The sequence below is a fragment of the Vanellus vanellus genome, assembly GCF_965231255.1.
Source record: "Vanellus vanellus genome assembly, chromosome: 6".
Taxonomy (NCBI): Eukaryota; Metazoa; Chordata; class Aves; order Charadriiformes; family Charadriidae; genus Vanellus; species Vanellus vanellus.
In genome coordinates, this window is record NC_138911.1 from 61,893,784 (window position 1) to 61,917,178 (window position 23,395).

Genomic DNA, 23,395 nt, shown 5'->3' on the forward strand with positions numbered 1-23,395 from the left:
GCCTTGTGCTGCATAACTACCTCCCTTTTATTTACTGGAAGCCCTTACGAGTGCAGGTGATGGGACCTGTTTTTTTTTCAGCCATGGCAGGAGAGAGATGCGGTGGGACAGTCAATGGTGGCCTGAGAAGAGCCGTAAGCCACTGTCCTTCACTGCCTATGGCCAAAAGTCGCTGAGGTTGCCGCAGCCTGGCTGCAGGAGGTGGCGCTCAGCCGGCGGTGCGAGGAGGGTCGGGCAGATGAGAGCCACGTCTCCCTATAAAAGGTGGCAGGGCTGTCGCCGTTGCACCAGCTGTGACACGCTCCGGCTCTCCCCTGGTGTTCTGCGGCACTGGCCGGGCACAGCTGCCACCCCACGGTGAGTCTCGGTCACCTTCCTCTCTCATCGTCAACTCAAGTGACATAAAAGCGCGGGAGCTCAAGGGACAAATGAAACAAAGAAAGGCAGGGCCATGTGGACAATAAACAGTTTATTACCAATATGAACACAGATACTGTGATGCACTGACGTACCATTTTTTTTTTTTTTTATATTGTGATAACTCTGAGACAAAGAACTTGTTGGCTGACAACTAACATGTCTCTGTTTCTTCTGGTGATGCCACAATACATTTCTGTTGGCAAAGGATCTTCATTTACATTGCAGACTACTAGTAAAATTACTTTGAAGTCATCTATCAAAAGCAAATGGTTCACGTGTTTTCTTATCTACTACTAAAAAGAAAGGTAATACATTTAAATAAGCAAATACAAAATACAAAAAAGGCTGACAAATCCAATGTGCAGTGTCAGATGAAATCTAAAAAATCCAGAAATTTAAAATTTAATATTCTTTAGATTAAGACTTTTAAAATGAAGCGAATCCAAGGCAGCAGCAAGCTTCAAAGTGTGCCGAGTCTGCTAATAAAAAGGGTATAAGAACAAAGACAGTGCCGGTGTCCTCTCTCACCATCTTGCGTGACCTTGGTACACTTAGAAACGATCCGATCTTCCTACCATTCTTAGTACCGTCCAAAGGCTTTGCAATCATTATGTTGTACTGATTCTACTCAACTCCTGCCGTATGGCTAGAAAACCAAACCAAAAACGTTAATGCATAATGTCATACCCAGTGTGATGGCAAACGCTAAGTATAGAGGTTGCAGATAGTACACGCTGGTAAAAGGATGAGTGGAGGGTAAAAGGATGAGTAAGGGTAAGCAGTCAGCTGTTTGCTTGCAAACTGCAGTACTGGCTCGAGAAGTTGCGCCTGTGGCTTATGTGAACGTCTTATTTTGCACTGGAATGGACTAGGGAGGCTCTGAAGGGCCAAGCTGCCGGGACGGTAGCGTACGGGCGAGGGTCTCCTCAACTGCAAACTGCCCCGAGGTTTTGTGAACACACGGGTCTAGGGCAAGGGGACAGGGAGGGGATTTTAGCTGCTTTACAGTCTCCTCGTTTTCCCCCCCTTTGTGTGAATCTGAGATGGGGAGTGCATCTTCATATGGCCTAATGCGGGGTTCAAATAGGTGTTTTGCTGTGCGCTTCAGTAACAGCCCTGAAAAATACATTTAGTCATATGCTGTAGAGCAATTTATAAAAAAAAAAATACACATTCAGTACAGCTGTTGCATTTTTCAATGAATTAGAAAAATATGTGGCTATTTGGAAAGGTCTAATCGAGTGAAGGTCTGAAATAGCTCTTCAAGCGCAGGAAGCCTACAGAAGATGCTCGGGAAGGATTGTCAGTTTGGTACCTCTGTCCCCTCCTCATCCCGGACTTGTGTGGCCAGCTAGTTACAAGCGATTTCACGCTCCCTGATTGTGATAAATTGACGTGCCACGGGCTATGGGCAGGGCCTTTTTCACCCTCCCACCTGTGAGAAACACCGACCAGTGAATTTCTCAGAGGTTGGGGGTGAAAATGCTCGCCAACAGCGTAAAAATAAAAGAGGTAAACACAATATCACGATCAGAGCTCAGATAAGGCAGATGCTTGTTCTTCAAATGCGTATATCAATCAGAGCTGCTCAGTGAAGTCTGACAACACCAGGGAACTCTGCAGTTCCTATCATCTTATCTATGGGAAATTAGTCATAAAGATGAGAAAAATAATAATTTTTCTCTTTCTTACCATCAATTATCTCCTCTTTCACTTTGTGTAACTCTCTTACAACTTCCTCCAATATTTCCTGATGAGACAAAACACAAGTCAGCTGCTCAGAATTTCCTTCTGACCGGTGGAAGAAAATGCAAGTTTAACGCGGTTGTGCTGCGTCCCCCGCCTCCGCTGACGACCAGAGCCTAGCACGACTACCAGCTACGGCTGCGCTCCCAGGCCAAGGACGCAGAAGATGCTGGCATACTTATTTGCACGTTTCTGTACCGACATCGTGATCAAATAGCAGTGAGACCGCTCTCTTGCTGCTCACCAGCTAGCCCTCCTCTAAGCACCTAGTTAATAGCGGAAACCAGAAGACTGAACAGCTGTTTGGCTTGTACAGCGCATGCATGGGGGAAAATGGGTAGCTCGTCAAAGCTCTTTAAGTGCCAAACACCTTCTCACTCACCTGTTTCATTCGGTCAAAATCTAAGGCATCCATAGCCACATCATTGCTGCTGCTCACTGGCTTCATCCTTGAGAAACGGAAGAAGAGGACAAAAAAGCCAGTCAGTTCCTCGCGATGCACGCCAAGCTACACCCACCTCACGGCGTGGGTGAAATCCACCCCACGGCAGGAGCAGCCGTGTTCGAGCGCTGGACTGGGGGCTCCCTCTTGTGCCGCTCCGGAGAGTTCGGCAGCCGGGGAGCAGCACTGCTCCCCTCTGCACAGCCCGACCCTCAAAGATGCCGCTTTCTCCTGTTGCGGGCATGTTGCAAGGAGTGCAAAGGCTGCACTGAAACAGAATTTCGTCTTTTTTTTTTTTTTTTTTTTTTTTTTTTTTTTGTGTCTGGGGCCTCAATGATTTCAAACTAGAAAATGCTGAGATGACTTCAGGGGATGAAGCCCGTTAACAATGTATTTTATTACAGCACTTGCAATTTGCAAGCTAAATGTTTTTCTGTCTTTCACTGTCGGTTTTCTGCACAGCAACCCTGTCTTGGCTGCTGAGGCTTTAATCGGGTGCTAAAGTAATAGTAGAATACAGGTTAGAAAAAGCTTATAGGGAAAGTAATAACCCAATAATCCTTTCCTTGGAAAGCCTGACTCAAGTGGAGCTTGTTGATAGCACTGTGTAGCACAGGCACTTTTTCTTGACCCAGAACCAAAGCCAATCTGCCCGTGATGGCTAGTACACTTGAGTGTTACCGGTCGTCCAGGATGGTATTAGTCAGTGGGCTGAACTCTGATGACAGCTGATAAAATAAATTAAGGAAGCAGAAGCTGCTTATTAACCATGCCGTATATTTCGTAGAAAAGGCTTCAAATAACTTTGCCATCATTTGGGGGCCCGAAGCGGAGGCTGGAGGAGATTCTGTTGCTCCTGAGGGAATGCTTGGTCTTGGAAACCCTTTCTTGGGAAAATCTTAACATGTCTCCTACCATCTCATAGCTAAGCTGGGAGGTGAGACAGATACCAATACCATCAAACTGAACAGGAACGGAAACCGGTCACCGCTGAGAGCTTTTGAAAGGTGCCCTTCTTCACCCACAAGAGCAATTCGAGCAAGCAAAGACTGAGCACTACTCCAGGTGTTAAACGAGGAAAAGATCTTTTTCCCACTGAACTCCTCCTCCTCCCAGGATGGAATGGCATTGTAGAAGGTAGCTGGCGAAAACTGGCTGGCTGCTTTAAGTAGCCCACGTCTCATTCCTCTTTGCAATGAGAAAGAATGGTCTTTCTACATCTATTGGAAACTCTCACATATTTCCTAGAACCAATGTGTCCCATTGGTTTTAGGAGAGCTGGAGAGACTGTATTTTGCTCTAGTAACACTAGTGCATCCCTCTGAATGTTTGGGCAGGCATGTTCCAGCATCTTTACCACAGCAGCAAGTACATGCAGATAGTTGCCATTGGCAACTTTCTCTCTGCAGACCATGAGCGCTGTTGTACAAGTAACAGTGTAAAATAAAGGACATCTCTTTGCAGTAAATGCTAAACCTATGTAAGTCTGTGCTCTGCCTCCTTATTCAGCTTATCCATCCATCTCAACGTTCAGTTCTGCAGTAACGCTGGGTAGTCCTGGACCAGCACTGGAAAGAATTATCTCTTTAGTTGTCCAATATCAAACTTAATTTCAGTCTCTGTGGGTAAGAATGTGGGTGATACTCCAGCTGGGCTGTTCTGACTGACGGGACTTCTGGAGCCCTGCTTTACGCTTCTCGGCTTTTGACACCTGCCAGTTTTTGTACCCTGCATTTCTGAATGCCCTGTCTGTGGCTGGGCCTTTGTATGGGCCGACGTTATTAACTTACTGCACCGAGCTTTGCTCTCCTTTCTCATGCACCCACTGCAGTTGCATGGATGGAGGATAACTTCCCTTCTCCCAGCTGCAGGCTCTTTAGATCATTTCTGCCTTTGCTTTTGAATTTCTGCAGAGGTTGGACAATGAAAACTTCTCCTATTGGCAGGGTCATCCTGAACCTGCTGTAAGAAGATGCTCCAAAATCTGTCTTCCATGCGGCACAGCACGCTGCCAAGCCCGTGCCTCTGATTCATGGGCATGGATGCTTTCAGTGCTTGCTTTAGTGGGATTAACGTCTGCGATGCCCCTGCCCACCTGAGCAGGGGGCTGTTTCCACGGAACCAGCCTTTGGCACGACACGCTCTACCTTCACACTTTGTGCAGCGACAGACAAAGCAGATCGTAAGAGAATGAGTAAAAGACGTGGCAGAAGACGAACGTTAGTGCTGAATGATGGAATTAGCCAAAGGACAAGCCAAGATGGTTAAGAAGCCAGGCTGTTAGCCAGTACCTAGAAGACACGTGGGATTGTGTGGGGCTCTTAGCTTCACAGCTCTTCACCACTGATGGATTTCTACAGCAATGGAATGAAACGAGACATGAGTTTGTGCGTGTGCCACGGGGACAGCATGACCAGCCCCGCTGCCAGCCAGCCGCAGGGACGCCCCGTGCAGCTCACCTAGAAAGTAATGAAGATACAGGCTTTTCAACAGAATTGCTCCTTTCCCATGGCTTCTTCCCAGAGTCTGGAAAACAAAACCAAAAAGTCACTGTTTATTATTTTTTCTCGAACTATAAAAAATCCTAAAGTTGATTGTCTTATACAGCTGCTTTCATTCAGTGAGGATGAGTGACGTAGAAAGATCCATCAAAGCCGGAGTGCTGAATGAGTGCGGTTGCCTACATTAGAGAGAAAGCCTTGGCAAGAGTCTGTTTAGTGATCCCTTTAATTAGGGACTGGATAGTTAAACGATACTAAAAAGACATGGAACTGGAACAGCAGGAGGAAAAGCACAAATCACTTCTATTAAGAAATACGGGCTGATTGCTGAAAGGCTTATTTTATTCAGTACAATACTTATTTGTATTTTAAGTTAAAAAGTATTAGGTTTTTTGTCTGCAGAGTTGGCAGAAAATGTGGGTGTATCTAAAAAAGGCAGTGAGACCCCCACTACGCAAATCTCCACAGAGAATTTGTTTAATGTTGTCTACATTTCTAACTTGCAGAACATTCCCAAAAGCTGCACTACATAACCGTTGTTACTGAAAACACTTACTATCGTCCCAATCTCCTCGTATGCCAATGGTCTCAAATATAGTGAACTGTTTCAGAGACTTGAATAACACACAACTTCATACACAAGGGTTTGCTCCTCTGTGAGGTCCTAAAAAGCTCTTCAAAAGAATTATGGGCACTCCCAGGAAATCTCTAGATCTCATTCCTCATTTATGTGCACCTTTCTCCTGGCTTCCTCCCTTTCCCTTGCAAAACAGGCAAATCGTGGCTTTGTTCCAAAAGGAAGCCGGAATGATTAAATACTCATTCCCTTGGGAGAGATTTCTTTTAGCATGTATGAAAGCCAAGGCTGACGCAAGGATGAATCTGACTGGCTTGCAGCTTACCTACGCAGAGAAAGTTATTTCAACTCATCATAGGGAAAACGTACTTTGGGGGCTCCTTAATTTCACCCAGTAACTCTTAGGATCAGGTTTACTGCAACAAGCTACTAGGTTAAGGAAGGACAACAGTTTCCGACCCTAACCCCAACGGTATAAACCAGGACAGCTACACTACCAAAAGTAAAATAATAATAGCTTTTTTCTCTTAGATTCATGTGCACGCAGATCCTCAGCTACATGTCTGGACCCCATTAACTAAACTGGCTGCATTGTCATTTTCTTGGCTGTGAAGCATATAAAATCACCATTTCTTGCCGAGTACAGTTTTTAAAGCAATAGGCATTTGGGAATTATTCTGTTAGTTACTCCTGCTGTGCTCAGAAGTAGAACAGTAAACCCAGAGCCCAGAGGTGGCAGAGAAGACTAGATTAAGACAACTAAACCACTAGCAGCTTGATTTAATACCTGATGAATTTTGCTGCTGCTGGGTGGGACCTCGTGTACTGGGTGAAGGAGAGGTGCTAGCATCATCCTACAAAGAGAAAAACAGGACATATTACTTAATTCTGGAGACAAAGTGCAGAGTCCTCTTCTACTCTGGAGACCAGCTGCAGCCCAGGCGGTACACCAGTAGGTCAGATCCCAGCCTTTTACCCAGGACCGCCACTGGTATTGGTGAGGGTAGTCCAGGTACTAACAGAATGTAACCAAATCAATCAATACTCCTCCTAAGTGGAAGATTAAACACTACATCATGGATTTGGACTCTTTTTTTTTTTTTTTTCCTGGGATTTATGTGTGACAGATCATAAAACATTCACCCATATATTTGACATGTCAATATTATTTAGCAGCCCTCAAAACGCACTCAGGCACAGCATTGACTGTGCATTGTAAAACAGAATTGCACCCAGTTTGACAGAAGATAACTCCACCACAAAGCGTACTCAAGGTACACATTAAACAGATGTTCTCTAAACCACCTTTCTAAACAGTTTGGTGCTATCAAAAAGTTGAATTGAAATAAACTAATGCAGAGCTTCAAGGAGAGAGAAGGGGCAGAAAGACAGCAGAGGCTCAATAGTTAGAAGCTAAATGGTACCTTTCGTCTCTTGAGTCTATGCTTCAAAACCAGCTCTGGGGCAAGATTAAGAACAACGGTTGCATAGCGGGTTCAAGAGGCAAATTCCATGCTTGAAGCATCCCTCGAGGAACATGCAAAAAATAGCCGCTTTTCTCCTTAAGCAGTGCAAAGTGCTTATTCCTGCCCCAAACCTTTCAGACTGGGACGAGACCTTCGTTTCCTGAACGGATTTCCTACTGAGCAGCTGTTACTTTGTCTTTGGAGGGAACATCTCTGTATAGGTGATATGAGGCACCCACGGTGCTTTATGAACTTGAGCCTTGGCAGAAAGCCTTCACAAGGGCACTGGCTAGCAACAGGAACGCTGTATGAGCAGCGGCCCAGAAAAGCACCGCATGGGAAGGGACACAGCGTAAATCTTGGCCTCTCTTGAAACTGGAAAGATCTGCCACCCTTTACCAGTTCAGCGGGTAAAAAAGTGTTTTAACCTGCACGTTGAACTCAAAATTGCTGCATCAAGTTCAGCGTGAAGACCGAGTCAAATCAAAACTCTTGTTTAATTGCTTTTATGGACAACATACAGACAGAACAGTTAAAATGATTCAAAGTTCCCTGAAGTTGTCCAAATTCTATCTCATTTTAGTGTAAACATCATGAACGCGTATCTTAACTTTTGAATGGTCTAATGATTCATACACTGTTTCCCCTTCACCCCCCCAGAGACGTGTTTTACGTGCACTCTGGGGTCCAAAGTGAGCTGATTCTTGCTTTGCATGGAGGTTGGCAATCCAAAGTTACGCCACATGGTTGATGATCCACTTCAGCTTAGCTGAAGCTGCAAATTTAAAATAAGAAACATGAATTTGATCTCAAGTTGACTTGCCAGAAGGTTCGATGCATTTTCTTAAGGGGCAAAATCTGCCTCTCCCTACAACATTCGGATCAGACCATGAGAAAGCACCCGTTAACCTCGTTTGGACAAATCTCACCTACGAATAAGGTGGCGATTCTTGTTTATGGGGTGCTGTTCCCAGGAAAGGTGGAAGCAGTTACATTTAGCTTTTGATTGAACATGCAAATCTGTTCCTGGATCAACACTGCTCGTCGTTGCCTGCCATACACAGCGAATGAGCACAGGACTTCGGCTTACAAGGCAGCGCATCAACACATTTGCAAAAGCGTAACAGCGAGGAGTCTTTCACTTACGTTTTGGCTTTCCTCTTCCTTTTTGTCAGCTGGCTTGTCTGACTGCGACGCTGCTTTCCTCCTTTGCAAAGGAACATGAGATAGGACACACAGTCAACCCTCTAGAAACACATCCTCCCCGTGGGAAGGCTGATTCAGGCTCTGGTGGGAGTTATTATTTACTTAGTTCATCCTGGGGAACGCAGCAAAGGCTGGATGGGTGCGGTTGCGTAGGACTGGGGTGGAGGTGAGGAATCCGGACCTCAGCGATACGACTCAGGGAGAAGGGCAATATTACGAGGCGGTGTTTAACAGAGGAAGACAGGGTGCAGAGCATAAGGAAATGCGTGGAAGCGGAGGAAGGAAGCGCAGCTGGGTATGAAAATGAGTGAGAAAGGGATGGCTTCTCTCTAGGGCTCAGGAAGTGGTGGCTCCTGTGTCTTACAGAGGAGGAACAACCCAAACCCCCACCGGGGTTTCTGAGGACCAACCCCACCCTCCACAGGTGGATCAGGTGGGTATTGCAGTGACGACATTATGTTCTCAGCTGGCTCCAATATCTGTCCTATATCCCCTCATCCCCCTTCCCTCCCAGAGAAAGGGTGGCAGCAGTGCTCCCACGTGCTGGGAAGACAGTCAGAAGAGCCCTTCAACCCAGGTCCATCCTCACCGGGAAAGAGAGGGCACCATTTCTGCTCAGCCAAGACCTCTGCTCCCTCCAGGGTGGGAAAGCTCTGGCTGAAGGCCAGGAGTTAGGAAACGGCAGTGCACCAAGTGCCTTTAGTGAGTGACGGGAGATGGTTGCTGTCTCAAAGCCAATTCAAAGGCAACAGAGCTCCTGAGCCCTACACTCCCAGGACCAGCAGGTGGTGTTGGTGTCTGCAGAAGCTGAGTGAGGACCTGAGACCCTCACTCAGCCCCGCTTCCCCAGGAGAGGCAAAACTCCCTGAGAAGCAAGTGGCAAAGAGCTGCAAACCACCCACCGGAGCAACTGGACCCGAGAGGGAACAAAGATGTTGGTTGTTTCTTTTTGAAGAATGCATGCTAAATCTTCTTGGGTGTTAAGCCACACTGGCTGAAGAAAAAAACACAAATTCTTGATTTTCAAGCCCTATTTAGGGTCTAAACAGCACTCAAGTGTGCCAGCTGCTGATTCTCTAGACGTTCAATTTCCCATTTTAGACAATTAGGGGAACTGCAGCTTTAGTCTCCAGATGGATTTTGATTGTGATGATCCTTATCCTCATCCACCCGCAAACACTACCCTTAGCAGATTTTTTTTTTAAACACCAGTATGACAGTTTTTTTCATTTAGTCTTGATTCTAAGATGGACAAAATTAATCTCACCCCAAAAAATTAAAATCCCAAGTGGCACTTGGACAGGCTTCTGAGTTTCAAAACACTGCCAGAAGTTTGTCAAAGGATTTTTTTTTTTTTCATATCATTGGCAAAAGAAAAGTCTCACAGGATTCGCAAATTGGAGGATTTGATGTAAGTTTGTCAAAAAAACAGAGGAGTAAAACACGTGTTTGTAGGACACAGTGCTCTATCTCTACTTCCAGATACTCAGCTGCATTAAGAATTTTAGTAGATCAGTAATAATTTTATAGTCTTTCTATAATATTTAGATGATATTTCTGAGGAACAATGTTATAATGGTTACGCACCTGAGTGAGGGAAATATTTGCCAGGGTAAGAGACCAGTGTTAGATTTATGTCCTGCAACTAACTTAACCGGGCTAGAAATGATAGTCATTTGTGAGATAGTCTATTATTCTGCTTGCACTTCAGTCCTGAAGCAAAAGGCTGCTCTCACGGGGGCCACTAAATCTAGAGAGCCATATTTTATACCATCTGAGCTCTCGGAAGCGTTTTCCTCCTTTACTTCCCCAGCATTAGGCTCATTCCCTGTTTCTGAGCATGTGGTTTTCTGCTCAGAAGAGGGCCCCTGAGATCATCACTCAGTTATTTCTGTGTTGAACACGCTCAGTTTAAAAAATATCTTTTTTTACCTCCTGGCTGCCAGCTTGGTAAGAGCAACCTGAAACACAGTGCCAGGTTCTTTCCTTTCTCTATGTCATCACACATAAAAAGGGTTTTGCAGCCAAAAGGAGCCCCTCATTGTCAGTTCAACAGCGCGCGCCCAGCTCGCACCCTTGCCTGGCACTAGTGTACTTCCAGGGACTGCCATGGCTTTGTGAAGCGAAATTTAGGAGACAATTCTGTTGCTGTCAGCTCCCTGGGAAAGGATTTGCAGGTCAGTAATTTTGCAGAGTGGAGGCAGCACAGCGCTCACGGCAGCGCACGTCCTTGTGTTAAGACAGCGAGGGGAACCGACCCTGAATACCTGAAGGCACCCAGATCCCACTGCTGAAAGCCATACTGGAGTACATTTTAGAGCAGAACCACAGAAATTTATAGGAGTTCTATGTCCAAGCATATGAGCTGTCCATTTAGCTTGCTTGAACAGAGCTAGTTCCCCCAGCAGAGAGAAAACTATCTATTTACACTGCTGGTAACTTTTTATAGTGTTCTGTATTTAATGTTTTCCAAAGGATTGCATCCACTGTCCGTGTTCAGAATTCATTCTGAAATGACAAGGGCACGGAGGAAAATTGGAATCAGACCCTCTGAACTGGGAACTGTTTTTATTTAAAAGCTCAGTTTCTGTGCACTATACAACTTTACCTACTCTTCCTTATATCAGTCATCGTTTTTTTTTACACTATTGATAAGTTTAAAAAAATTAGGGCTAAAACCAAAACATCTAACATTAGGAACTTGGGAGTTACAGTCTGACAGAACGTCACTGATGGAATCAGGGGAAATGAGAAAGCAAAAATAATTGCAATAATTGAGTGCCTTTTAATAGCTGATACATCACAACTTGCTTGAGTGGAGAATAACTTGGCTAAACTGTCTGTAACACCCTGAGAATCGATAACAATTTACCCACCAAGATGTTGTCCTTTTACTGCACTTCTGATTATATCTTTGGGCCCAACATCCTGAATGTGCTGCAGAAAGAATGGTTTGTCTAAGCTCCTTTTATAGTTTACTCTTTCCAAAACCAGTAACTCTGAACTAGACCTGGTAAAATGGCAAAACCGCAGTGGATATATTGATCACCATCTTTGAAGGTTACCACACTGCAGGATTTACTACAGCAGCTGAACTCTGCCGGGTATCATTGCTGCAACATCTACGCTTCATACTAAAGGCCAGACGATGCTGCCGACTAACGTCTATGCAGGACCTGTCAAACTGCAAAGAAGCACCAGAGTGACCCATTGCTAACCAAAAATGACAGCACCTTGTTCCACAGTTTGCAGCAGAGCTCATGCTTAGTGCTTATCGAAGTCAAAGTACAAACCTTTTTGCCAGTAATTTATTCATTTCTTCCATTAGTCCTCCTCCGCCTCCTCCGCTACTTGTTCGATTGGCATCGCTCTTAGAGACCCCGCTGGGGCTGGACCCTCCTGAACCATCTTCTGGCTTAAGACAGAAATCAACATTGGAATTAATGGAAAGAGTTTCGCTTACAACCACACCCTTAATGATTAGTTTTCCTAATTATTAGGAACAGCGATCATAATCACAGCCCCAAACCAGAGATAGGATGAGCTCTGCTTTGGGAAGAAGACCCACATGGACCTTACTAAAACCAGGACAGTCTGGGTGAAGCAAATATATGGCCATATGATGAAAAAACCCACAGCGTTGTTTGTTCGTGGTCAAGTTTATGCACGGTTATGCAACTCTTGCCTAAGTGGACACCTATTTACGTGAGGCCTCAACAATCTACACTGTTTTGGGTAAGTACGGTGCAGTTTTAAGGACTTACAATGACGGAAAACACTAACAGATAGTACAGTGGTGGACTCTGCAGAAGTAATGAAATGCAGGCAACATGAGAACTTGTAGCCGTTTGCTAATTAATATTTTCTGAAGAGTAGAAATGCTACCGGACATTTCCTGCTCAGCTTTACTTGCACTACAAACTCACACTTAAAAAGTTCACCCAACATTGAGCCGAAGCATTTTTCACCATGTTTCACGCCGGATTTGCAGACCATGACACCAAGCTGCGCCAGGCCTTCCCGCAGTGGAGAAGAGCCCATCGGGGAGTCCCGGTGCCACCTCCTTACCCGTTGAACTCTCCTTAGTTTGGCACCAGCCAGAGCCGCTGCGAGCCCCGACACTGACCCATCTTCAGTGCCAGCCCCTTGGCCGGCGCCTGCCGGCAGCGGGGGCGGCGGAGGGGGCGCAGCTCCCATGGGTGGTGGAGGGACCGGGGGGGGTGGCGGAGGTGGGGGCCCCCCGGACGAAGCAGGGATCACAGCGGCGCCACTGGGATGACCAGGTGGAAGTGCTGGGCCTGAAATGCAGAGGACGTGAATTAGACGTGTGGCGCGGCCTCCTCCACCCTGTACACAAGGTCACGTTCCCGCTCCCAAGGCCACGTTCCCGACCGCGCCGTGAGTGAGCAACGCAAGGAAGCACCAAGCACGGAGAAGAATGGGAAACAGTGGTTGCATCAGTGGTCAATCAGCTACAGCTGTGTCCTTCTGCGAGGCCCTGTCACTAATAAGCTAGTTTTCTCCCTCCTCTTCACCCTGGCTGGGCTAGTGTTTCATTCCGCGCTGAAATCAGAACACAGACAACGCTTCCCAATTCATAAGTGGCATCTGCTGCTGCTGCTCTCATAGCTTTCTGCATGGAGACAATTAACTACATCAGCCAACTCCAGGGACTCCAGTTAACACGAGCTTTGCACCAGAATTATGGGCTGCAGCGACACATCCTCCTTTCCGTTGAACAGAAAGCACGTGGCTTCAGCCGCTCCTGCAGAATATTGGGGGGAGAGTCCAGCTCGAAGCACGCCAGGCTTCAGGGAAGCTCCTCAAAGCAGCAGTCCGTTGGAGGGGCTGATGGTGGGTAACTCCGTTGCAGTGTTTTGCCTGTCCGTAATGGGTCAGTTGGACAAATACATCCCCCCAGGGGTATTCCCCCACCTTAGGCTCTCTCAGAACAGGCTGCTCCTGATACATAATCACAGGTTCAGTTCTTCAGTTAAGTGTTATTTTGAAAGACAGGCGGATTTTGACCGAGGAACATTTGGCAACTGTATTTAACATTAGCAGCCTGGTTTTCTTCTTATCTAGGTTTTCTTACAATACTGCCTTATTTCTGTGGTTACTTCTACTATTATTTCACACTCCCGATTCCATTCTTGGAATGAACCATAGCTGCTATTAGAAATACTTTAAATGTTTCAAGCCCTCTTTGGTTCATGAACATAATAGCTAGTAATTCATTGTGGGTACAGTTAATTGTAATTGCAAAACTACACCCACCTAATTAGAGGCCAGCCTGAGGCAGAAATTGAACTGAGTCAAAATAATGGACCGATGTGAGTTTAAAATAACTTTATTGAACTAAGTGGATTTCAAGGACTTATATCAGCTGAAGGACTGAGCCTCCAGTGGTTGCTGTAATATTTTTAGCAGAAAGTGAAAGGAAATGCCTCTCAGTTTTTTTTCCTTTTCTAGGCACATCATTTAAGCATCATATGTGGTTATAAACAGGAATGGATCCAAGTCACAAAACCTATCATCTGCATTGCAAATAGGCATTGCTCCTAACTGTTCTAACTCCGCAGGCTTTAGCTGAGCGCGAGAAATCAAGACCACGTGCAAAGTGGCAGACCCAAGCTCTTGATGTGCCTGCAATGAAAAAGGTTTGCTGGAATAGTTATAGTGACAAGCCCGCAACTATAAACGCAGTTTATACCAGGAAAAGAGTTTCTAGAATGAAATAAATTACACAAGCACAGGGGATTCTGGGCATCTACAACAAACCCCACGTTATATCTTTTGCTGGTAACAGAAATACCGCTTAAGAAAAAGAGTAAAAATCACAACCTCTACCAACAGTGCTCCACAGACAACAAGTCTACCGCAGACCTGGCCTCCAGCTTCAGAAGAGCCCGTCCGCTACGTTTGGACCAGCTGAAAATAGGTTTTGTACGAAGCTCACTGCCAAACGCAACTTGACTCTGCTGAATGATAAAAATCTCATTCTGGGCTAATAGAGTAAGAATATGCATTGCAACAACCCAGCTACAGCACCCTGGTCCTGTAATTCTTGCTTTTTGCCTTGCTTTTAGCTCAGAAGGTCCCTGGAGCAGTCCCGAGTGAGTTTGATACTTTTTCACCTTGGTTTCAGAAATCACGTACAGCAGGAGTAGCCTTGGGTCTCTCAGCTCTTCTTCTAGCGGTCACGGGCAGTGCCAACAGGGCTTTTGAAACAGCTGCAAGTTCAGGCTTTATACAGGTCGCAACTCATTCAAAATCAGTACTTACTCAAGTGGGCAATGGCTGGTGAAGTCATGTAAGGAGGGTTCCTCCTGGGCATAGTCACCTCAGACACAGCAGCGTAAGGGGGAGGCAATGGAAGACAGTGTGACATGGGCTGATACCACTGCTGTGGAGGACGAGATGATGGGTGGGAGGATGGGGAGGGAGCCTGGCCAAAGGAACCAGGGGGGCTGGCGATGGCGGGCAGCGGGGAGGAGGGTGCAGCGCCTAGGTGTGGAAAGAAGGTCCCATCCATGCTTTTCACATGGGTCCCAGAGGGGCCTAAAGCAATTTGTTCTTCAGGATAGCCATTCAGAGGTACATCTGCTGAGGTCTCCTGGCCTGCTTTATCTGTGGGTCCCTTGACCCTCTCAGGCGGGACAGGAATCACAGGTAGGATGGTGGGACCACGTGGCTGCAGGACATCACCCCTCTGCAGAGGTGGTGCATTTGTGGCGGGGGAAGCAGAAGACCGAGGAGAGCATGAAAGAGAAGAGCGCCTGAGGGGCTGGCGAGAGGCGAAGGGAAGGTGGGAAGGATGGGGAGGTGGTGGAGACAGCGAGGTTCGCCTGATGCCTGCCGTTATGGTCCTGCGGTTTGGGCAGGCTGGAGAGGAGGAACGTGGGGCCGTTGGCAGCTCGGAGGCCGAGTGCCTGTGCAGGAGCTGTGGAGGCTCTCTGGCTTTCTGTGGGGATCTGGGAGAGGGTTGACTGGAGGGCTCGGGGACAGCAGGTGATGAAGAGCCAGCGCTGGCATGAGGTGGTGGTGGGGACACAGCAGCAGGGGCAGGAGCACCCCAGTTACTGCAAGCGGCAGGAGGAGGCTGGGGCTGAGGGAGGGGGGAGCACACGCTTATCTGAAGGGTGGAAACTAAAAGAACAGAAAAGACAAATGAAAAGAATAAGACGGGTACATGGCAAGGAACGAAACCAAGGCAAAGCAGAATGGAGAAAAAGGAACCGCAAAATAAACGCAAACAGAAACTCCAACAAAGCAAAGAGGAGATGGTGCAGGCACCGGCTTGGGGGTTTCCAACCCTCAGCAGGGCCCTGGGCAGGGGTGGGCATGGGCAGGGCTGGCTGCTCCGGTGCCAGTGAGGCTCCTCCAAGCCCCGTGTGAATCTGAGTCACGATCACAAGCGTCACCCTTGCACCAGGGGCAGCTGCAAGGGACGTGGCCACAGCGGTGGCCACCTCATAGCCGGGGAGGGGACAGCCAGAAGCCCCCAGGAGCCACATCCCACTCCTTGCAGATGCCGAGGCAGGATTTTGGCTATGTTCCCTATGCAGAATAGCACACAGTAGCCTCTGCTGAAAGAGAGTCCAACAACTTCTGTCGCTGACTAAGGTATGTGTGTATGTCTGAGCTGGTTCCAAGTCAAAAAAACCTAAAAAGTTGTAACAGCTGAGGAAAAACATTTCACTTATGTGGCCAGATTAACTGAAAAAAACCTCCCCAAAACAAAATCTGAAACAAAAGATGTCCATCTTGGCTTGCCTGCTCTGCCTTCTTTCAGAGACGCAGAGCGACTAGTTATAAGCTCTTCCTGTTATCTCTTCTCTCAGCTTAGTGCAACTTAATATGCTATAGAAGATTTTTGTAAGCTCATTAAATATATATATTTTTTCCATTAAGCTAACGGAAGACTCCTCACTTCATGACCACAAAATCCCCACTGATGAGCATCTAGAGCTATATTTTCCTCTGCGCTGCAGTTTGCTTTGTGCTGCAGAGCGATGGGGAGCGCCTGGCCCGGCACATCCAGCACGTCCACCCCTTCGTGCTGGCACCCCCTGGAAACGTGGAGGCACTCTTGTGGTGGCTGTGCTACCTGCTCTCCTGGTGGGGGTGGAAGAAGCACAGCCAGGCCCCCTTGGTACGCCTAAAATCCCCTTCAGCTGTACAAATGTTGCCAAGCGCAAAACCCACCTAGCTCCACCTGCATCCCCGGACCGGAGCTTCTGCGCAACAACACATGCCCAAATGCGTCTAAGTCCCTCACTGAAAATGCTTTAAAATCTGATCTTAACTATGACCACTTCTGGCAGTCTGGCTCTTGTACAGCACCAGGCAAAACCCAACCACAGCTCGAGGGGACAAGCAGGGAGAGACTAGATCTGCTTGGTTTGATACGTGCCTGTGGTAGAGGTTCTTCTTTCCAGAGATTCTTGGCGCTGTTGCTGTTGCTCCATCACTTGTCTAAAACAGCAATGAAAAAAACCTCGGTCATAATGTATTCTTTACAATTTTGAGTAAAAGCCGAGAAGCACTGAAGCTGTGTGTCTCGGGCGGCATGAGCCAGTCCCTCACAGAGATGCTGTTCCCGTGAGATGGAGGTGGGTTTGGTTTCACTTGCCCTGGCCACAGTGGTGCCATTGCACGTGTTGGGGAAGCGTCACCAGGACATTGCCCTGCACCTGCTGGACACTTGCAGGGGTTGGTTGATCCATTTAAGGTGACTCCTTAATGGGCTCTGCAGGAGGAACGGTCAGTGTCCCAGGTCCAGGAGAGCACAGCAACCACATGTGTGGTTAACCTGAAGTGGATGAGCGTTTCCACTCTGAGGGTGGTGAGGCACTGGAACAGGTTGCCCAGAGAGGTTGTGGAGGCCCCATCCCTGGAGGTGTTCAAGGCCAGGCTGGATGGGGCTTTGAGCAACCTGGTCTAGTGGGAGGTGTCCCTGCCCATTGCAGAGGGGTTGGAAGTGGATGATCTTCAAGGTCCCTTCCAACCTAAACCATTCTATGATTGCCAGGAAAGAGTAAGGGGTGACTCACATAAAATAACACAGCCCTGAGTCTTTTATGGATCAGGAGCCCAGAGGACTTGTAGTTAAAATGAAAATATAAGGAAACTTGATCTGCGTTTGGGTACTGACTGTACAAAACCTGTTCTCTCCAGCTGCGCAACCCTGCTGACAGCGTGCCACCCGATGGCCCAGCGCAGCCACCCCTGTGCCGGCCAGCGGGGCCATGGGGACCACGACCGCCACATTTCCTCCACATATGCAGATCACAACATTGCGCTGTTGCTTTTGGGGTATCTTCCTCCCCAGGAGCTGCCGGCTCCCGTGCTACCCAGGGCTGGTGTCCCACAGGGAAAGGCACTGCCAAACCTTTTCCCAAGGTCTGCTTTCCAGAGACGTGCAGTTCCCAGGGTCTGTCAGCAGAGGTCTTCTCTCGCACGCTTTAGCGCTTCTGCAGAAAGAGCTGTCACTCTGACCCCGGCCACAAACCCTCCCTGGCATTTCTCTTGTTAAAAAGATTTGAGAGCTAAAATCTAGACAATTTGCCAGGCTTTCTACCACGCGCATGGATACGGACTGAGGATTTCGGCAATACTAAAACACAACTCTGAAGTTACCTCACTGGAGCACTTGGTAATAAGGTTGATTATCATTTTCTTCCGTGATTTCTTGACCAAGTTTGCCTTGAATTTGCTCTACATATGTTTGGGACAGTCTTAACTGCACAGGGATTTCTTTTTTCTGTAACAACTTAACTTCATGCTATGTACAGTAAGGCAAGCTTAACTCTGGGTAACACTTATATTTTGGCTCTATTTAATATTTTAGAGAAATCTCCCTGTTACATTGATACTTGTACTTTCCCGAGTCTGCAATTTTAAATAATTATATCTTCTTACATACAAATAAAAGCTTTTTTAGAAAAAAGTCCAGAAAAATAAGGTTAAATTATGTAAGGAAAAAAGAATGTCTTCCTTTGCAAAACAAATTTCCCATATTTCAATTCTAATTCAATAGAAGGGACAGGAAAATTCACAACTATAATTATTCGCTGTGGAGGGATCAATCCTAAACTGGTTTTATGTTCAGGACATGCAGTCCATCGAACGCTGGCAATTTCTGGGAAACCATTATAGGCAGCTGAGAAAATTATTATATGTGCAAAGGGGAAACAGTTTTGAGGAACTACATTGGTTGGCTGATTCAACTGGTTTCATTTAAGCTATGACACTTTAAGCCAAATAAATAGAAATCTTTACTTCAGTACATACCCTGGCTCTTACTTGATAGTTATGGGCTGAACACATATGCAACAGCATCAATTGCACTGTTAAAAATTCAATTGTAAACCACATGTACTAAGAACTTCCTAAGCATACCGTCCCCTACTTTAGCTTGGCACTTATTAGCAAAATTTATGATGAAGAACAACCTGACGCATACATTTCCCTCGTTAAACCTGGGGGAAGTTCTAGTTTGTCTGGAGGACAGACTTGGAAAACTCCAGCCTGACAGAGCGGGAAAGCAATATTGGTAAGACGTCTCCAAGTCATCAGAGCTGCTGCAGAGCAGCTACAGGCGCGGGGTGCTCCCCAAAACAAGGGTCAGCCCCTGCCATTTGAAGTCGCTGGGCTTCATACGAGCCCTGTCTGCCCTTGGGCAGAAGCAGTTTCTATGTGCCAAACGCACCCTCCCACACGTGCTAAAAGGAGAAGTTCTTACACTCTTAGGAAGTCAAATTTATTCCAGTGGAACTAAATAAAGCCTGAGATTGGCACAAGGCTGCTTAAGGAGTATGCAAGGAATAAAGTATAAGAGGGGACAAATGAGACTGACTTAAAAATATATTCTTTTAACATTTGTGTAAAGGTCTCTCAAAAACTTTTTGAACAGACACACTTGCAGGGTAGTTACCATAACTTCATTTCCTTGTCTGCTTATAATATGTTCAAAAAAAGTAGGCCTAAAATTAGGTCTGCTCTATGCCTAAAGAATGCATCAGCGTAATTAAAGCTGAAAATCCTCTAGTGCAGATGCAGTAATATCTAAGTGCATCTACTGGCATAGCTTATTCCAGTCCAGTGGAGCAAAAGAAGCTTTCCCAGAACCATGTGCCCTGTAGCAGTTGAGTAATACCTACCCAAAAGGCTTTTACTGTCTCTAAATGAAAAAAAAATAATAAAATCTGATGTAGTTAAGCTGCTCACACTTGTACAGACTAGACACCTAAATTTGAGGTCTGAGTTACGTATGGTCTGATGAATCGGTGATTTCCATGGGTTAAATGAAGTGCTGGATCAGGGCTTTCTGCCAGGCGGTGGGGACAGGCGGCATCCCCCCGCCTCTGGGCGAGCAGCCGCTCTCCTCTGACCTTCAGGATAGCTCTGCTACCCCAAAGTAAATCTCACAAATCTCGAGTGAAATATCATTACCCACTGACCCATTTAACAGTCATATGTAAATCCCTACTAAATCTCCGGCCATTCAGAGTTTTTCATAAAGGCGCAGGAAACCAGTTTCCTTACATTTTTCATACAGTTTTTGGGGAGGGAAAGAGAGAATCCTACGTACCTACTGCAGCCTGTGTAAGGGTCTCGTCTGAAATGACCTATACGTGGTTTTGCGTAGGGACCAGTGAGAACGGCAGCCCTGGAGCGTGAATGCAAACAATATATTGCAGCACTTCATCTCTGCTGCTCCAGGAGCGTGTGAAGGTAAGCTACACAACCCACAGGACCAAGGCAGTCCCTGGACCAGCAAGGGGGGACCTGGCCCGCTTACAGGTGGCACCTAAAACAAAGGCAGAGCCCACTGAGCCTCTGTCACGTCGAACCAACATCTGACATCTTCGGTGCTGAACTGCCCCTGCAGGTCTGGTTCCCCTAAAATCCTTCCAAAGCTATTTATTATCTGAACCAAACATTGGGCCAAGTCCTCTGGAGGGTTAACTGCGCCCACTGATCCTCCTCTCGTTACAGAAGCAAAGGCAGACACCTCATCTAAGCAATGCCAGGCACCCAACCTGGAACAGAGACAGGTCCTGCCCATTCCCGTACCCCAGCGCACTCCTGACGAAGTGAGGCTCAGCAGCTTACACGAGCTACGGCAGAACGTACTCTGCTGTTTCTCATACAGCAGCAGAAACACACTCGCAGTGAGCAGGAATATGGGGAGCAAAGGTGCTTTTTTTTTTTTGTGTACACAAGCCTATACTTCATCAGGGAAGCACCAGCCTGGCTAAGCAGCGCTGCTGGTGTGGGCACCACAGATGCTGGGCAGACAGATCACAGCTCTGACAGCATGGACTACCCGTCAGAGTAGAAGACTTTGTCTAGAATGGGATAGACTCATAGACTCATAGAATCATAGAATGGTTTAGGTTGGAAGGGACTTTGAAGATCATCGAATTCCACCCCCCCTGCCATAGGCAGGGACACTTCCCACCAGACCAGGTTGCTCAAAGCCCCATCCAGCCTGGCCTTGAACACCTCCAGGGATGGAGCTTCCACAGCTTCGCTGGGCAACCTGTGCCAGTGTCTCACCACCCTCACAGTGAAAAATTTCTTCCTAATATCTCATCTAAATCTACCTTCTTCTAGTTTGAAGCCATTCCCCTCATCCTATCACTACATGCCCTTGTAAAAAGCTCTCCTGTTGGCCCCCTTTAGGTACTGGAAGGGGCTATAAGATCTCCCCGGAGCCTTCTCTTCTCCAGGCTGAACAGCCCCAACTCTCTCAGCCTGTCAAAGGTATGTCTTATACTTAGCGAAGGGAGCTGAAGACGCTGCTGCTAAGGGGATTTCTACTGCTGCTACAGGAATCTGGGCTGAATCAGCAAAGCTGAAATGAGATGGACCTCATAATTTGGTTATGGAGATAGGCATATAAGGACAAACACTCCTGCCCACCTCCCCTCTGACGTCAAGGAGAGCACTCGTAGCAGCTAGAGCAAAGGCCATGTGTAATAATGGCACCAAGTCTGACATGGGTGTAAAGGTGAAGGGTATGGCTATACACTTTCATTTATTATCCTGGAGGAGAGCAGAACAATTATAAAAGGAACAGCATACGACATAGGAAGTAGCCGTACACAAACTGGGCCTAAGCTATCACTAAGAGTGCGTGTGGTCCACCAGGTGCTCCCTGGGCAATATGGCTCTCGGCTGCCCGCCGGTGATGCAGAACAGGATAAGGTTAGGCTTTCTTAATGCGCTTGAGGAACGCAACCTCTACAAATTTCTTTTAAACAGGTTTTGTCTTTAACTCTGAACATCACTTGCCTTTGAGCAGAGTTTACCTAGAGCTTCAGTTCACTTCATCCTTTAAAAGTCACTACAGAATCGTTCGCAATAATTACAGAAAACTTAGAATCAGCTTAAAACAGGGACAAGTAAAGAGAGCAGTGCTTACTGGTGAGCAAGGACCGCACGTTCATCCAAGTTACAAGCTAGAACGCTACCATAACTGATTAACTCACCTTCTCTGTGCTTCCATCTCATCTGGAGATGGCCCATTCTGGACCTGGCGCTGGGCAGCTGGACCTACAGAAAACACGAGAGAATGCTATTAGGAAAGCAAGTGTGGCTGACTTTTCCAAAAATCACTGCCACTCAGATCAGCTGCTTCTCCATCTCACTATGAGAGAAAAAACCTCAAGCATTATTGTCCTCTCTTTGCTTTATTTTTTTTTTAAATTCATTTTTTCCTGTTTGACAAATCATCGCCCCCTGTAAATTTTTAGTCCCATGAGGAGAATCCAATGGATAAATGTGTGAGCAGATTTGTCCAGAAACCTGGCATCACGGTAGCTGTAGACTACATACTAATCCCTTGGCGACGGTGAAGACCTGTAATGTTGCAAAAGATGTCCTGTGGAAGGACAGTCCATCACACCGGGATGCATTTGTAGCTTCACAGGGTGCAGATCTACCGCCCCCCGGATTATTCTGTGCTTGCACAGTAATTCAACCGCAGCGCTGAGTTTGCGAGCGTACGTGCTGGCTGCTCGGATGCTGAGCTGGCAACAAGAAGCTACCTGGGTGGAAGGTGCACGCAGATGACAAATTAAAAAAGCCTTTTACAAAGGTGGCTTTTCATTTCACAACGCTGTCGGTCTTCTGCTTCTGCAGGATCCACACCAAGCTGAGCTGCCACTGGCGTTCACTAACAAAACCCGACTATGCACGTCACCATTCAACCCTGATCATTTACTCTCTGTTCTTGGACATTTAATCAAGCACACTCACGCTCCCGTGCCATTTTCAGAAAGAAATAATTATTCTGACACTAAAAATAATTGTTGGTAACATAAGCTACAGTGGTCTTGCACTCAGTGGAAGGCGGATTGTTCCATTCAGTTGACAAGGTGGGTTTCAACTGGGACTAAACAGATAAGAGGTCTATTAAACGCAACAGCAATTTTCCTTATAAACAGCACTGAGAAATAGATCGGTTATATGCAGGAAATTATTACGTCTACCTTTTTTTTTTTTTTTCATTTTCAAATGTAAAATTTCATCCTTTTAAAAGTTATCCAACAAGAGCAAATCAGAATTAAACACTTACAAACCCAAATATGTCACTCATAAATCATTAAGGATAATTCTCTCAATTTTCTTTATATGTTTCTGCCAGGCAGAATGTCATCTGAGAATGAACTTAGAAAGTATGACTGCGTGAAAAGAGGAAAGATGGCAGAAATGCATCGCAGTCTGAAATTCCAGAGCGCTGACTGATCCTGACGAAATTGTGCGTATTTTTGAAATGTGTTTGAGGACTAACATTTGCAGAAAGGGAACACGGCACTTTCTGAAAAATCGGGCCCATGTATTACAGTTTTGGGTATCCCAAAAATGCAGCCAGTGATAACCACTGAGTCAAAAGCTCTGACATTTAAAAATACCTTAGGATTGGGGATGAAGTGAAGACAGTTCACTTCTTTAATGTCTCACGACCGACAACTTAGTACTGTTTGTCACGTGCCTTTGGCAAACTATTTAGACAGAAATGCCA

At 46.5% G+C, this 23,395-nt stretch overlaps 1 protein-coding gene across 2 annotated transcripts in view; it reads right to left on the reverse strand.

The window, feature by feature from the left end:
- Nucleotides 1-348: 348 nt before the first annotated feature.
- Nucleotides 349-23,395, reverse strand: part of EVL (Enah/Vasp-like) — a 166,295-nt gene continuing 143,248 nt past the window's right edge. The window contains exons 4-14 of one of the 2 annotated variants that reach the window (XM_082484766.1): nucleotides 21,861-21,924; nucleotides 16,775-16,836; nucleotides 12,427-12,656; nucleotides 11,652-11,773; nucleotides 8,299-8,359; nucleotides 6,474-6,540; nucleotides 5,068-5,134; nucleotides 4,900-4,962; nucleotides 2,549-2,615; nucleotides 2,113-2,170; nucleotides 349-1,066 (exon numbers count right to left, since the gene is read on the reverse strand). In XM_082484766.1, coding sequence (XP_082340892.1) covers nucleotides 1,029-1,066; nucleotides 2,113-2,170; nucleotides 2,549-2,615; nucleotides 4,900-4,962; nucleotides 5,068-5,134; nucleotides 6,474-6,540; nucleotides 8,299-8,359; nucleotides 11,652-11,773; nucleotides 12,427-12,656; nucleotides 16,775-16,836; nucleotides 21,861-21,924 — 899 coding nt within the window. In that variant the 3' untranslated portion in view covers nucleotides 349-1,028. The remainder of the gene's footprint in view (nucleotides 1,067-2,112; nucleotides 2,171-2,548; nucleotides 2,616-4,899; nucleotides 4,963-5,067; nucleotides 5,135-6,473; nucleotides 6,541-8,298; nucleotides 8,360-11,651; nucleotides 11,774-12,426; nucleotides 12,657-16,774; nucleotides 16,837-21,860; nucleotides 21,925-23,395) is intronic. The other variant, XM_082484767.1, reaches the window with a different exon arrangement.